This window comes from Perca fluviatilis, chromosome 23 (assembly GCF_010015445.1).
Source record: "Perca fluviatilis chromosome 23, GENO_Pfluv_1.0, whole genome shotgun sequence".
NCBI lineage: Eukaryota > Metazoa > Chordata > Actinopteri > Perciformes > Percidae > Perca > Perca fluviatilis.
This window is the reverse complement of record NC_053134.1, coordinates 11689580-11702712: the sequence shown is the minus strand read 5'-3', so window position 1 is coordinate 11702712 and position 13133 is coordinate 11689580. Positions and strand designations below refer to the sequence as shown.

At 41.7% G+C, this 13133-nt stretch overlaps 1 protein-coding gene across 1 annotated transcript in view; it reads left to right on the top strand.

The window, feature by feature from the left end:
- The window catches only part of LOC120553596 (semaphorin-3ab-like), a 33809-nt gene that overhangs the window by 20223 nt on the left and 453 nt on the right, over positions 1–13133 (top strand). Inside the window, 14 exon segments of the mRNA XM_039792195.1 lie at positions 192–282; positions 376–495; positions 2584–2726; positions 2893–3007; positions 3117–3186; positions 5508–5652; positions 5826–6045; positions 7138–7229; positions 7341–7382; positions 7624–7748; positions 7750–7773; positions 9573–9640; positions 9738–9886; positions 10721–13133. The exon segment at positions 10721–13133 is cut by the window's right edge and continues 453 nt beyond it. Coding sequence (XP_039648129.1) covers positions 192–282; positions 376–495; positions 2584–2726; positions 2893–3007; positions 3117–3186; positions 5508–5652; positions 5826–6045; positions 7138–7229; positions 7341–7382; positions 7624–7748; positions 7750–7773; positions 9573–9640; positions 9738–9886; positions 10721–11452 — 2136 coding nt within the window. The 3' untranslated portion in view covers positions 11453–13133.

The following is a 13133-nucleotide window of genomic DNA, read 5'->3' as shown; positions in this document are numbered from 1 at the left end:
CAGCAGTGTAAAAAAACATCTTATTGCTCATGCCTGGATGAAGTTGTGGTGCATCACATGCACATCCCAAAAGCAGCAGGCTATAATGAGAATTTGGTGTAATTTGAAACACAGGCTATAAATGTACCTTCGGCCAGGCTTAATATGGCTTTCACTGACCTCATGTTGATCTCTGACCCTTTCCACCACAGGACAACATCTTTCGACTTGCTTCGCATTTCGAGAACGGCCGCGGGAAAAGCCCCTACGACCCCAAAATGCTCTCGGCCTCGCTTCTGATCGGTGAGTTTGATCTTTGCCTTGATTAGTTCCAGGAAGTACACATTTACTTCAGAGCTGGACATTTGTTCCTAACTATGCTTTTCTCACTGGCAGATGGAGAGCTGTACTCTGGCACATCTGCTGATTTCATGGGAAGGGACTTTGCTATTTTCCGTACCCTGGGAGATCATCATCCAATCAGAACAGAGCAGCATGATTCAAGATGGCTTAATGGTAAAATTAATAAAAAATAAATTAAATTAAAGGGAATTATAAAAGGTTTTTATTAGCATGTCAACAAAGTATTAAAGGTTGAAAAAATTTTACTACTGAGGAAATGCATTTTTCTGAAAAAGAAGTTGATTTTTCTTTTGTACGATCTACTTTTTCTTCATGAAAAAAAGTTATTTTGTGTAATTTGATATTGTACTATTCTATGTGGGGTTTTGTCACTGTAGTCTACTCTACATATGTTGCCTTCCCTGGTCATTTTAAGAGTCCATCTCCATCTATAAGCTTACAGTGGAAGCTAATAGTGTTCACACTGCAAAAATTAGATACAGTTTTTTAATCCTCACAAACGCCAACAAACTTTACTAATAAAGTAAAACTGGACACTTGTGGCCCACATAAAGTGCAACTATTCAGTACAAGGTGGAAGTAAACCCTCATTGGACAGTTTTGGAGAAAGAATACCATTCAGCTTTTCAATGGACTTTGAAGAATTAAATTCTCCCACAAGCCTGAAGTCTCATATCATTTCCATTCTTGTGCAGACATCAGATATCAGAGCCCATTCACAAAGTCACTGGATTTGTCTGTGTTAGTAAGATTAGCGCAGCAGTGAGGGTTATTGACTGTTCAGTCTGTCTGGCTATCTTTCGGCACCGCGGAGGACTTAGGGAGCCACAAAAGGTCAGTTTGAACCTTTCCATCAAGCTGTGCCATCCCTTTTTCCCCTCTTTCCCACCGAACTAATCCGCTCTCAGCTGTTTTCCTGTAGTGGAGTCAAATTTCTCTCAGTTCCCCTAAAAAAAAAAAGAAAAAAAAAACTACCCCAGCGCCATCTAAACTCACAAACGCTGTTCTCTGCAGTGCTGATTGCTGTCACATATTAATAAAGAGTTATTTAAAAGGGAGAAGCCATTGTTACAGCGTTAATCCCCATCGATCTTTCACCTTATTCAAACAAATACGCCAGGGATTGTATCCATTCGGCCCGGCAAAATCCAACTCCTTCTCCACAAAGGGGGGATTGTAATTGCATGGATTACTGGGATGGGGATATTCTATTGAGCCTTTATCAACAAGGTTACATGGTACTCAAATGTAACAAAAAAGAAACTTGGGAATGAATCCTTAATGACAGTCTAAAAACGATTTAGGTTTAAACAGTAGCTTTGGCTTTGCTGGTCTTTATTCATGCAATTTATTTACACATCTCTTCACCCTTTAATGCCCTCGCACTCAACATAGAGGTTGGATTAAACCTCGACTGAATACAGTGGCCTTTTGTTGGGAATTAAATGTAATGAATTGTATGACCTCGATCATTGGCGACACCAGCAGAAGCCTGTTTTTGTATGCGAGAGCATGCAAGGTTGAATTTATGAATGTGTAGATTTAATGACACATATTCACAATAGACCTAGAGGCGTGTGTGGGGTACCCATGATTCATACCAGAGGTCTCGCACCCGTAAATCTGCTTCCCACTTTGGCCACACTCGTCTTTTTCACAGCTACTCTAACTCCTAAACAGCCATGGAGGCGTAACATGGCACTGCTTGTTTCTCCCCAACTAACCCCCAAGCTTTTAGACACAGGCTCGTTTTACGGGCGACGACGCCTCAGTGACTGCGGCCACTTTTGCTCAGTCCCTTTGCCCCTTCAAGTCAGGAGATATCCCAGCCCTAAGGCCCCGGCTGGCCCGTTTATCTTTGATTTCCTCTTCTGCTTAAAGTCGAAATAAATGTTTTCAAGTGTTACCGGGGACAATCAGAGCCATGTGTGTTTGTAAGGATGTGGCCTAGAGAACGGGGTTATGTGGGATTTGGACTTGGAGCACTCACTTGGGGTAAAGTCAGATACTGTAACACCATGGTGTAAAGGGAATGGCTGTTATTACTGAGCCATGACTGGAGAATATCATGGGGGATTTGGATGCAGGGGTGTAAAATAGGGGTGAAAGGATTGTCATTTGGGCAGAGGTTGGATCGTAAGTTTACGTTTGTGTATGATTCAAGTGTATGAACAAATGTACGCATATTTTACTGCCTACAATATTGTTTTTGTGATTCATTCTTTTCCTTTTTTTCTCTAGACCCCAGGTTCATAAGTGTTCACTTGATCCCGGAAAGTGACAACCCCGAAGACGACAAGATCTTCCTGTTTTTCAAAGAGAACGCCATGGACGGAGAGCACACTGGCAAGGCTACCATCGCCAGGATAGGACAACTGTGTAAGGTAACAACACACACACACACACACATACAAAATCCTTATCACAACCCAAAGCAATGGAAAGATTCATAATCATTTCTTACATATCTGGTTGGTCTTACAGAAATCAATACATGTTTATGTCAGAGTTTGCACAAATGTATTGAGTTTCTTTGTGTTTGTAATACAGAATGACATGGGAGGTCACAGGAGTCTGGTGAACAAGTGGACCACTTTTCTCAAGGCCCGGCTAATGTGTTCAGTGCCCGGGGTCAACGGCATTGATACACACTTTGATGAGCTACGTAAGTGTGTATTCTTCATTTGTATTTGAAGAAAAGTTAACCTCACAGACTCTCTTTCAAATGCTGCTGAAAAACCCCACCTTCACCCATTCTTGCTTTGTATTTTCAGAGGACGTGTTCCTCATGAGCTCCAAGGACCCGAAAAATCCACTTATCTACGCTGTATTCACCACATCCAGGTACAGATCTTTTCCGATGACCTTTCAAAATGTGTGTGCAAAGGCTCACATTCTCAAAAAGCTTGACATACGCTGCTAGTGTCATATTTGTTTTGTTGATTTGTTGCTAGGAGATCAGAAGGAGCTATATAAATTCAACGGGCAACCGTCCCGGACCCGTTATTTCCTCTGTCTTTGAAAAAACACACACGCTTCATATTTCCTTTCAAGAATTCCTCCTTTTCACATCCTTTATTCCATGCCTTTATCTGTAATTTCCTAACCCTTTTAAATGACACGGCAGAATGCGAGCTACCAAGCGTGCCCCCGTCAAATTCCCAGACAGCGCTCCACGTCCCGTAATCCACTTACAGGTGTCTTATGGTTGCTTTCCCCTCATATGGTTCCCCTCCCCACATCTCAGAATGGAGATTGCTTTTATCCGTTCACCGTTCCCTGCTACCTGTCCCCCTTTTCACTGAAACCTTGGCAGAGGCTTGTAGGGAAATCAGATTATGAAGCAGGAGGGAGCGAGAGAAACACGATATTCACTCCGCAGGAACGCACGTCTCTCCCCTGGCCGCCGCCCCAGCCTTGAATGGGGTTTTCAAAAGGCCGGGTGGGGCTCTATTGAAGTCTGTGGAGAGGTGAAGGCATGGGGCAGGGCAGATAAGTGAGTTGAAATGGCACAGATGGTGGCACTTATCATGATGATGATGAATTTGCATTTTGCAGGAGGAGGGGCTATTTTGTGTCCAGTAGGGTCTCTGAACCGCTATGAAAGGAGGACAAACACCTCACCATCAATCACTGCTAATGATAAGACAGGCTGAATGGAACGGCGGCGCAAGCTAACGCATACCGACAGGCGCCTTGCATCACTAGGCCCGTATGGCTTTTCTCAGCTTTCTGGAAATGTATTCAGAGCAAGAGGTCGGTGCGCTGTAGTGGGTGTACACATGTGTGCCCGTATACACACACACACACACACATACACACATGCACCCTTTAAATTCAATTATGGGGCATTGAGGAATTAGAGTGGTTTAATTGGTTTTCTAAGTGGCCGGTTTTCAGAGATGAATAGAGCTGAGATTCAGAGGGACCGGCTTTTAATATCACTGCTTAATGAGGCACAAAGAAGCTGCCACTGACAGATCAATGTTTGATTGTGTGTGTGTGTGTGTGTGTGTGTGTGTGTGTGTGTGTGTGTGTGTGTGTGTGTTGTGTGTGTGTGTGTGTGTGTGTGTGTGTGTCACTGAATAACTTGTGTGCCTCTCTCAAACTGTTTGTATCCGCACAAACACATGTTCGCTCCTTTTCTTAAGCATAGATATTGGAGTGTCTTTTTTTGCCCCCGGAGTTAATTGAATTTCTCTGTAATTAACATTTTCAAATGCTAATCCATTCATCTTCCATGCTTTGGTGAGTACTGTTGGCTGTGTGTGTATTGTATGCCAGCCACATCCCTAATTAGTCTGATACAACTTCCCATTGCAGTCAGCAAGACAAAGGACGTCCTGAATCTTATTGAAGCATTTAGTTTTCTGCAAATGCAAGACACTGACTGGCCAAATTAAAATCTGCCTTGTGTAAAAAGTGACAAAAAGCTGCAAAACGATTTTTGAACATCTAACCTACAAGCAAATAATTACAAGTATATAAAATTGTAAAACAAATTCAGCTTACTTTGTCACAATCTCCACAGTAATATTTTCATGACTCGTTTGGAAAATATATATTTTGGAAAATTCCTGTGCAACTCCCAGACTTTCCACTTTAATGAGTTACAGGTCAAATTGCTGTCTCCTGGATGACCCGGGCCAGACTATGAATTAAAATAAAATCCACAAAATTCCCCCTTTTCTGCGTGATTGATTGACCTTGCCTGCTTTGGACCTTGTCTGGCCAGTGAAAGCAAAATCCACCCATCTGGCTCGAGCGAGCGCTCGCAAAATATTGGAGCGGATTTCAAATATGCTCCGAACCAGGTCTCCAGTTTTGTTGGTGGTGGGCCCAAATTCCTGCCTTTTCTCAAGAGGCTGGAAGCAATCAAAGAGAAGTTCCAATCTGTCATTCCTATACTTAGGTAATGACAACCTTGCTGCTCCCCATCGTCTTTGTGCGATGAAGGGTCATTTTGTTGTCTTTCTTCAGTATTTCACAAGCCCCTAATCCCTGTCTTGTGACCGATTGTTTATGAATCCCTTTTGTTTGTCTTTGTCATCTTTCTTTCTCTCATCACCCTCTTCCTACCTCCCTCTCTTTATCCTTAAGCTCTCTTTTTTTTTTTTTTTTTTCTCTCTCGCCCGTTCTAAGTTTCTCCCTCTCTTTCTCCACAGTAACATCTTTAAAGGCTCAGCAGTGTGCATGTACAACATGGCAGACATCAGGAGGGTTTTCCTGGGCCCCTACGCCCACAGAGATGGACCCAACTACCAGTGGGTGCCTTTCCAAGGGAGGGTGCCCTACCCGCGCCCTGGAACTGTAAGTCCCCAAATAAACAATTGTCCACAAATGAGGGATTTTACAAGCAGTAAAGTCAAATTGGCGGACATAAACCACATGGAACGTATTACGTTCATAAGATAATGAAACATTAATCGTGCACTATCAATCTTCTAAAAGTTACCTGCCTGCCATTTTGGTCTGATTCCCAGTGCCCCAGCAAGACATTTGGAGGATTCGACTCCACAAAAGACCTCCCTGATGATGTCATCACCTTCGCCAGGGGTCACCCAGCCATGTACAACCCAGTGCACCCGATAGGCGGGCGTCCCATCATGGTGCGGACAGACGTGGACTACCAGTTCTCCCAGCTGGTGGTGGACAGAGTGGAGGCAGAGGACGGACAGTATGACGTCATGTTCATCGGGACAGGTACACATCTTCACACTGTGTCTTTGTCAGTTGCTTTGCGCTTTAACATACAAAGCTCCTTTTTCTTTCTTAGAAATACATTTTTGACAAATTATTGAAATCAGTCACAGTTACGTGGTATTTAAGGTTGATTGTTGTTACCTATGTAACCTATTTTTCACCAAATAATCAGTTTAAACTAATTTTAACCTAGAATGTATGCACTCAAACGTTCTTTTGCTTCCTGCTGCAAAAAGAAATGTAAAGAGAAAAATGGGGAGTAAATTAGCTCTGATAATGCACCAGAATGCAACTTCAACTTTATTATTATTATGAAATATATTTGATTTGCAGGGCAGGCTCTTACATATGTTTATATATATATATATATATATATATATATATATATATATATATATATATAATAAATATAATTATATAAATATAATATATTAATTATATATTTTAATTATATTTTTAATTATATTTATAATTAAATTATAAATATAAATATATAATATAATAATATATTATATAATATATATAATATAATAATATAATATATATTATATAATAATAATATAATATAAATAATTATAATTATATTTAATTATATTTTAATTATTAATTATATAATATAATTATATAAATATAATAAATAATATATATATTTATTTATTTATTTATTTATTTATTTTATTTTATTTTATTTTATTTTTTTCAATGTTCAAAATATACAGATACATTCTTATTTTAACTAAAACCTGAAAATATCTCTTCTTTTCTTTGTATTTAAAAAGTGGAATTTCATAAATATTCCTGAGGATTGATATTCAAATATTTCATGCAATATTTTGTAATCCAGCTAAACAAACCTTTTACTTTACAGTAGCATCTATATACTGAAAATCTCAAACAATAAAGTTTAGAGAAAAATGGCATTTCCATTATCCAGTACATAAAGCAACACCAACACAGAGTGTTAGCAACAGATTAGGAGCAGTGAATTTCTTTTTTTCACACAAGCAACGATTATTCATACATTCAATACAATCACAATCAAAAAAGACTTATACATACATTTGCTGTATCTGAATGTCTATATTTTTTCAGACATGGGCACCGTACTGAAGGTGGTGACAATCCCCAGAGAGAGCTGGCATGACCTGGAAGAGGTGGTGCTTGAAGAGATGACTGTCTTCCGGGTATTGAAAATTGAGTGTTAACAACAATTTATGAAGCGTATGCCTATAAATATACACACACTGTCCATAGAAGTGGTAGTAAAGCAGCTGTGCTATATTTGTTTTGTGCAGGAGCCTACTCCCATTACTGCTATGGAGCTGTCCACAAAGCAGGTACAAACTTGATTTCACACACCATTTTTCTTGAGGTTGTTGACAGAGCAAGAAGTGAAACTAAAAAGTGAGAACTTCTGGGCCTTAAAGCAAACACCGATATCCAAAAACCAAGATGTCTAATGTGCCTACTAAAAGCCAACCCCACAGCCACCTTCTTTTTTTTTATGAGAACCTTTCCAACTGAATCTCACAGGAATACTCCATTTTTACATCCTCACTCTTTCTTTTGCTCCCACAGCAACAGCTGTACCTCGGCTCGGGCCTGGGTGTATCACAGATGTCTTTACACCGTTGCGAGGTGTATGGGAAAGCTTGCGCTGAGTGCTGCCTGGCCAGAGACCCTTATTGCGCCTGGGACGGCAGCAAATCGAATATTTCCTGCCAAGAGGTAGGAGCATGACAGCAATTTAAACAAATGACTTTGACGGTGGTTTATGCTCAGCGCGGTTCTTTTGCTGTGGCGCTGCGTTCTTTGCAGCAACACCTGCCTATTGTATAAACCGTAATACGCGCACCCTGGGAGTTATCAGTGATGCAGGCCGCTATTGCCCAATTGGCTTTAATGGCTTTAAACCCCAACACCTCAAAAAAACCCCTTCTCAAGGGCAACTTAAAAAACCCCCTTTCTGTAACCTCAGACCTCCACCAGTGCTGTGAATCCCAAAAAAAAAAAAAAGCACACGGTACATGCCAAAACATCTAAACATGGAAGTAATCTGGAGTCAAAATATTACGCAGGCACAGAATACAGTCATTAAATACACACAGGCCAAGTATGCATTCCAAAAGGTACAATCCCGCACCCTGGGTTATAACTTCTGCCAGTAACAGTTGTTCTGAGTAGTGATCCCGTCGCCCTACAGTCAAGATGTACACACACACACACACACACACAGTGATAAAAAGACACACATGAACATACATCTACACAACCACACACACACACACTAAATTATAACCAACAGGAGCTGTCTGACCGCTTCACCCTCCAGCCAGGAGGTATGAACATACACACCCTCAAATTACCCTCTGCTCTATCCAGCGGGATTAGGCTGACCGCCACAGCCCTCATACACACACACACACACACACACACACACACACACACACACACACACACAACACACACAGCACTACACCCCTGCATCTCATTCATCCATAACTTCTCACACCAACAGAAGTAGGCCGGTGGGTATACTCCAGCTTGGCTGGGTTACAGAGGAGGTGGCACACCCCGTGGTTAAGGCCAGGACCGTCTCCTCTTTGCTCTCTTCTACATTGCAAATATTTTCCCTCCCAGAATGAGAACCAGACACCCGGCCCTGCACGTGCTCAGACAGCCAAAAAAGACAGGAATGTTAGCCTAGGAAACCTACAGAGGAGGGACATATGTGAGAAAGAAACAGAAAGACAAGTGTCAAAAATATGTATGGCACACAGAAGTAAAGAAGTAAAGATGTTAGTGGCCATATGTTATGTGCAGAATACACACACTGACCATTTTGCTCCATCTGTTTCTTTTTTACATCTAACGGTTCTACTTTTTTCCCTCTATCTATTTATTGCTTTCTTTCCGACCCGCGTCTCACCTTTGGCTTAACCCACCTCTCCCCGCTTTGATTTTTTACGGCAACCCGTCAGAGATTTTAAACTCGACCATGACAACTAGGAACAGGGGAGACACATTGAGTTAGTCAGTGAAACCAGGCATGTAAATGCCTCGCCATGGCAGTAAAAAAAATCCCCCCCCCCAAAAAACCTGAAAGATATAGTGGACTTTCATATCGAGAGGACAAAGAGTAGGGCTGCTTTTACAACCATTTCAAGGGTGAAATGCGGTATATGTTTCATAATAACGGCTCATCAGAAGGCAATGAAGCACGCTGTTTCATTGCTCGGCATGGTTATGTTTCTTACAATTTTGCCAGGGTTTAGTTTTTTTTCACTCATGCGATTTAACAGTGGAGTAAAGGTTCAATAAATACCTCCTCCTCTCCAGTCCTCAAATGTAAGCGAAGCTGAATGTGGAATAGTATTGCGCAACATTGCCCCCTAGTGGTTGAAATTAAACAGTACAGAGAACAGAACGTGAGAAGTGCATTACCGGTCTATTTTGTAGAACATGTGTTGCTTAAATGACATGTACACCTACTACTGCCAATAACTTCCAGTGTGTTTTCTTCCCAGGCGAACCAGGCGACAGGACATCAGAAACGGAGACCCTCTCTCCCAGTGCTCAGATCTGCAGCATCACGGTACCTCGATGACTTAAACACAAACACCTACACTCTCCCTCCTTTTTGTCACACACTTCTCATTCCCCCTTTCGCTGTGTGTTTTGGTTTTGAGTAGATGACACGGATGGCTTAGGAGGCAGCGTGGAGGACAGGAGTGTGTATGGCGTGGAGAACAGCAGTATGTTCCTGGAGTGCAGCCCCAAGTCTCAGAGAGCGCTCGTTTACTGGCAGCTGCAGAAGCCCAACGACGACCGCAAGCTCGAGGTGTGTATGTTTCTCACGTTGTTTCTGATTTGCCGCGGTTGGATGATTGTTAAACACCTCAATTTGGACTATAGCTCAATTTCACGCTAATTCAATAGCTGCAAAATAAACATCATGTCTCTGCCAAAGGCTACGCTTTTCCTTCTATGTGTTATCATGTAATAACCTCTGACCCCTTTACCTTTAACCTCAGTGACCTAGAAATGGTGGTAACCTAGGGTTGTGGATGTTGAGATTGACTTTTAACCTCATGATATAACCAATTACTGTTGCCTGACTTTCTACAGGGCCTGTATTTGTCTAACCGGGCATTCAGGGCGTATGGTTTTAGGTATTTGTGAGACGCAGAAATACAATCCAGGAAGTTCAGTTGGAGTAACGGATCCATGAGTTTTAAGGTTTATCACATGCAAACCACCGCCCAGCAGGTTATACTATTATAAGGATATAAGTATTTTTATTTCCATGGAAAGCTATCTTGGCCGCAATCATTTTATCTTTTTTAAACATCTTATGTAATGTTTATTTTTACACCCTCCGTTGATCCTCACCACTTCAATACAATAGTCCCTTTCAGATCAATGATGTGGTTGCATTTTTCACACAGTGCTGTTGTTTGTCTTGTACTGAGACTGTATTGTTGCTTCACTTGTGGAGGCTCACTGTGCAGAATAATGTATGCTAGTTTGACCAGAGAGGCCTGTTTTCACATTCATCTGCTGGAGGGGGAAGGTTTCTCTGTGCTTACCTAAACTTTTGAGCATAACTTTGTGACATCAGAAATAGTTTGCTCTTTATTTATTTCTTTGTCTTTTGTTTCTGTCTTTTTTTCAGATCAAGCGAGATGACAGGGTGCTGCGTACAGACCAGGGTCTGCTCATACGCAGTCTGGCTCAGTCTGACACAGGTATCTACCACTGCCAAGCTGTTGAACACGGCTTTATCCAGCCCCTACTGCGCCTCAATCTCCAGGTCATCCCCGCCCAGAGACTGGGTGACATCCTACCTGGACTTTCCAGTGCGGGGGGTGGGGTAGGTCACTCTCCCAAGCACAGGCTGTGGTATCGAGACTTCCTGTCTCTCTTAGACCACCCAGACCTCAACAGCGTGGAGGAGTTTTGCGATCAAGTTTGGAAGAAAGAACGAAAACAGAAGAGGGTGAAGACGCCCAATGGCAACAGTCAGGGTAAACCCGACAGCACCGGTGGTTCTAACCCTGCATTAAGACCTAAAGCTTTGGCTCCCAATGCTCAGAAGCAGCAAGCCAGTCCACCACAGAGCAGGCCATGGCCCCAGGCTGGAGCTCCAACAGTGGAAGGGCCAGCACGGAGCCAGACTACCCAGAAAGGTCAACCGAATCTGGGTACGTTGACTGGCCAGGCACCTAAGAACAATCAGAAGACGCAGAACGTCCAGAAGGGGCAGGGCAGCCTGGCTGGTTCTCAGGCCGCGGGGGGGTCTCGGGCGAGCAGCCAGCACACGGCCAAATGGAGACGGATGCAGGAAAATAAGAAGGGACGCAACAGGAGGACCCATGAGCTTCAAAGACCCCCACGTAGCGTTTGAGGAAAAAGCACAGAGATGCACACATGCAGCCAGATCTACACACACAAGCACAAACCGATGCATCCACACATGAAAACACAAACACATTCTATAGATTGTGTTTCCAATGTATGATTCAGTGACCTCGCCATAACAACAGCAGAACAAAGACCCATAAAAAAACAGCAGCGCACACTTTTAGGTAGAAATACATGAGCTGCACTCTTGTAACACCATAAAGCTCTCATTCAAAGACACATACACAAATGCACATAACCTGTGAAGAGGACAAAGATGAACAGAGGACTGTAAAACTGGAATGCATACTGTAAATGTGTGAGGATATGGCTGGTTGCCTGGGATACTGCCTGGCAGACACTTCAACCTCCTGTACATAAGCTACTAAAATAGGACTGGGACAGAAATGTTTAGTGAGGTGTTTGTTGGTAAGCAGGTGGACTTAAAATGCTGAGAGGACAGTTGTGGAGACGTTAATAGATACACAGACATTTGTGGAAGCAGAAAGAATGCATCCACTGCAATCTGCTGCCCTCTTTGACCTGAGCATGTGAACCGCAAGATAATGTACATGGATTGGATTAAAAACTCTTATTTTGAAGAACTGTCTGAGGAGAAAACAACCTTCCATCCAGTCTTTCGAGTGAAGACAACAGCACTCTTAAAGGAGGAACGGGAAGGGTTGCACCAGTGGCCCTCATGTTGTTCAAAAACAAATAGAAGCATTATTACATGCAAAAACTGCAAAGTCATACCATGGTGCAAAGAAAGTGCTTCGTTATAACCTTCTCCACCTGAGGCTGGGAAAGCATTGTGCATGTTGTTGTCAATCAATGTTTTAATAAGCTAGTTATTTTATGGAATTCTAAAAGCTTTTTTTTTTTTTTTTTCTTTTTTTTTTTTTTTTTACACCCTACCTAAAATAAATGTTACATGTCCCTTTTATATTTCCTTTCCAGACCTGTGCTTCTATTTTTGGGGCAAAAAATTGCAAGCAACATAGTAGTCTCATTGTGCATTATCCCTTCTGCTCTTGAGGATTCTATGTAAGTTATTATGTTGTTGCTTTTTCTGGGATTTATAGAATCTGGGCACGAATTCCAGTTGTAGGCTATGCTAAAAACCCAGTCTGAAATAGACTGGCAGTTGTTTTGTGTACATATATACAACAAACTTAACTCTCTGTGTATATAGAGTACATATACAGTACAAGAACACCACTTGATTATTATTTATTGTTCATTGTTTTGTGAAAGGGTTGCATTTATTTTTGATATTACGGTATTTTTGGCTCATCAATATATTGGAGAAACAATGGCAACAGCAACTGAGAAAACTTTGATGGACCAACTGGCTGAAATTGTGTCAAGGAATCCCTTTTTGGGGAGAAAATGGTTGACAATGACTTAAGTTTAGGAGCACCATTTCAGGGGCTTGTGTCATTAATACATTTTTGACAGAGATCCCGCTAACAATAAGCACAATTTTTTTTTCTTTTTACTTTCATAACAGATGCTTTCATTACGTTTTATTTTTTCCCAAATCCATCCACGTCTTCATTCATCCAGTATCCATTATGTGTAAGATAATTCCCCAAACGGAAAAACATTAGCTGTGAATCTCTGTAAGAAATAGTGGAGAAAAATGTTAAATTTAGTCTGAAGGAGAAGACACGTTTATACTG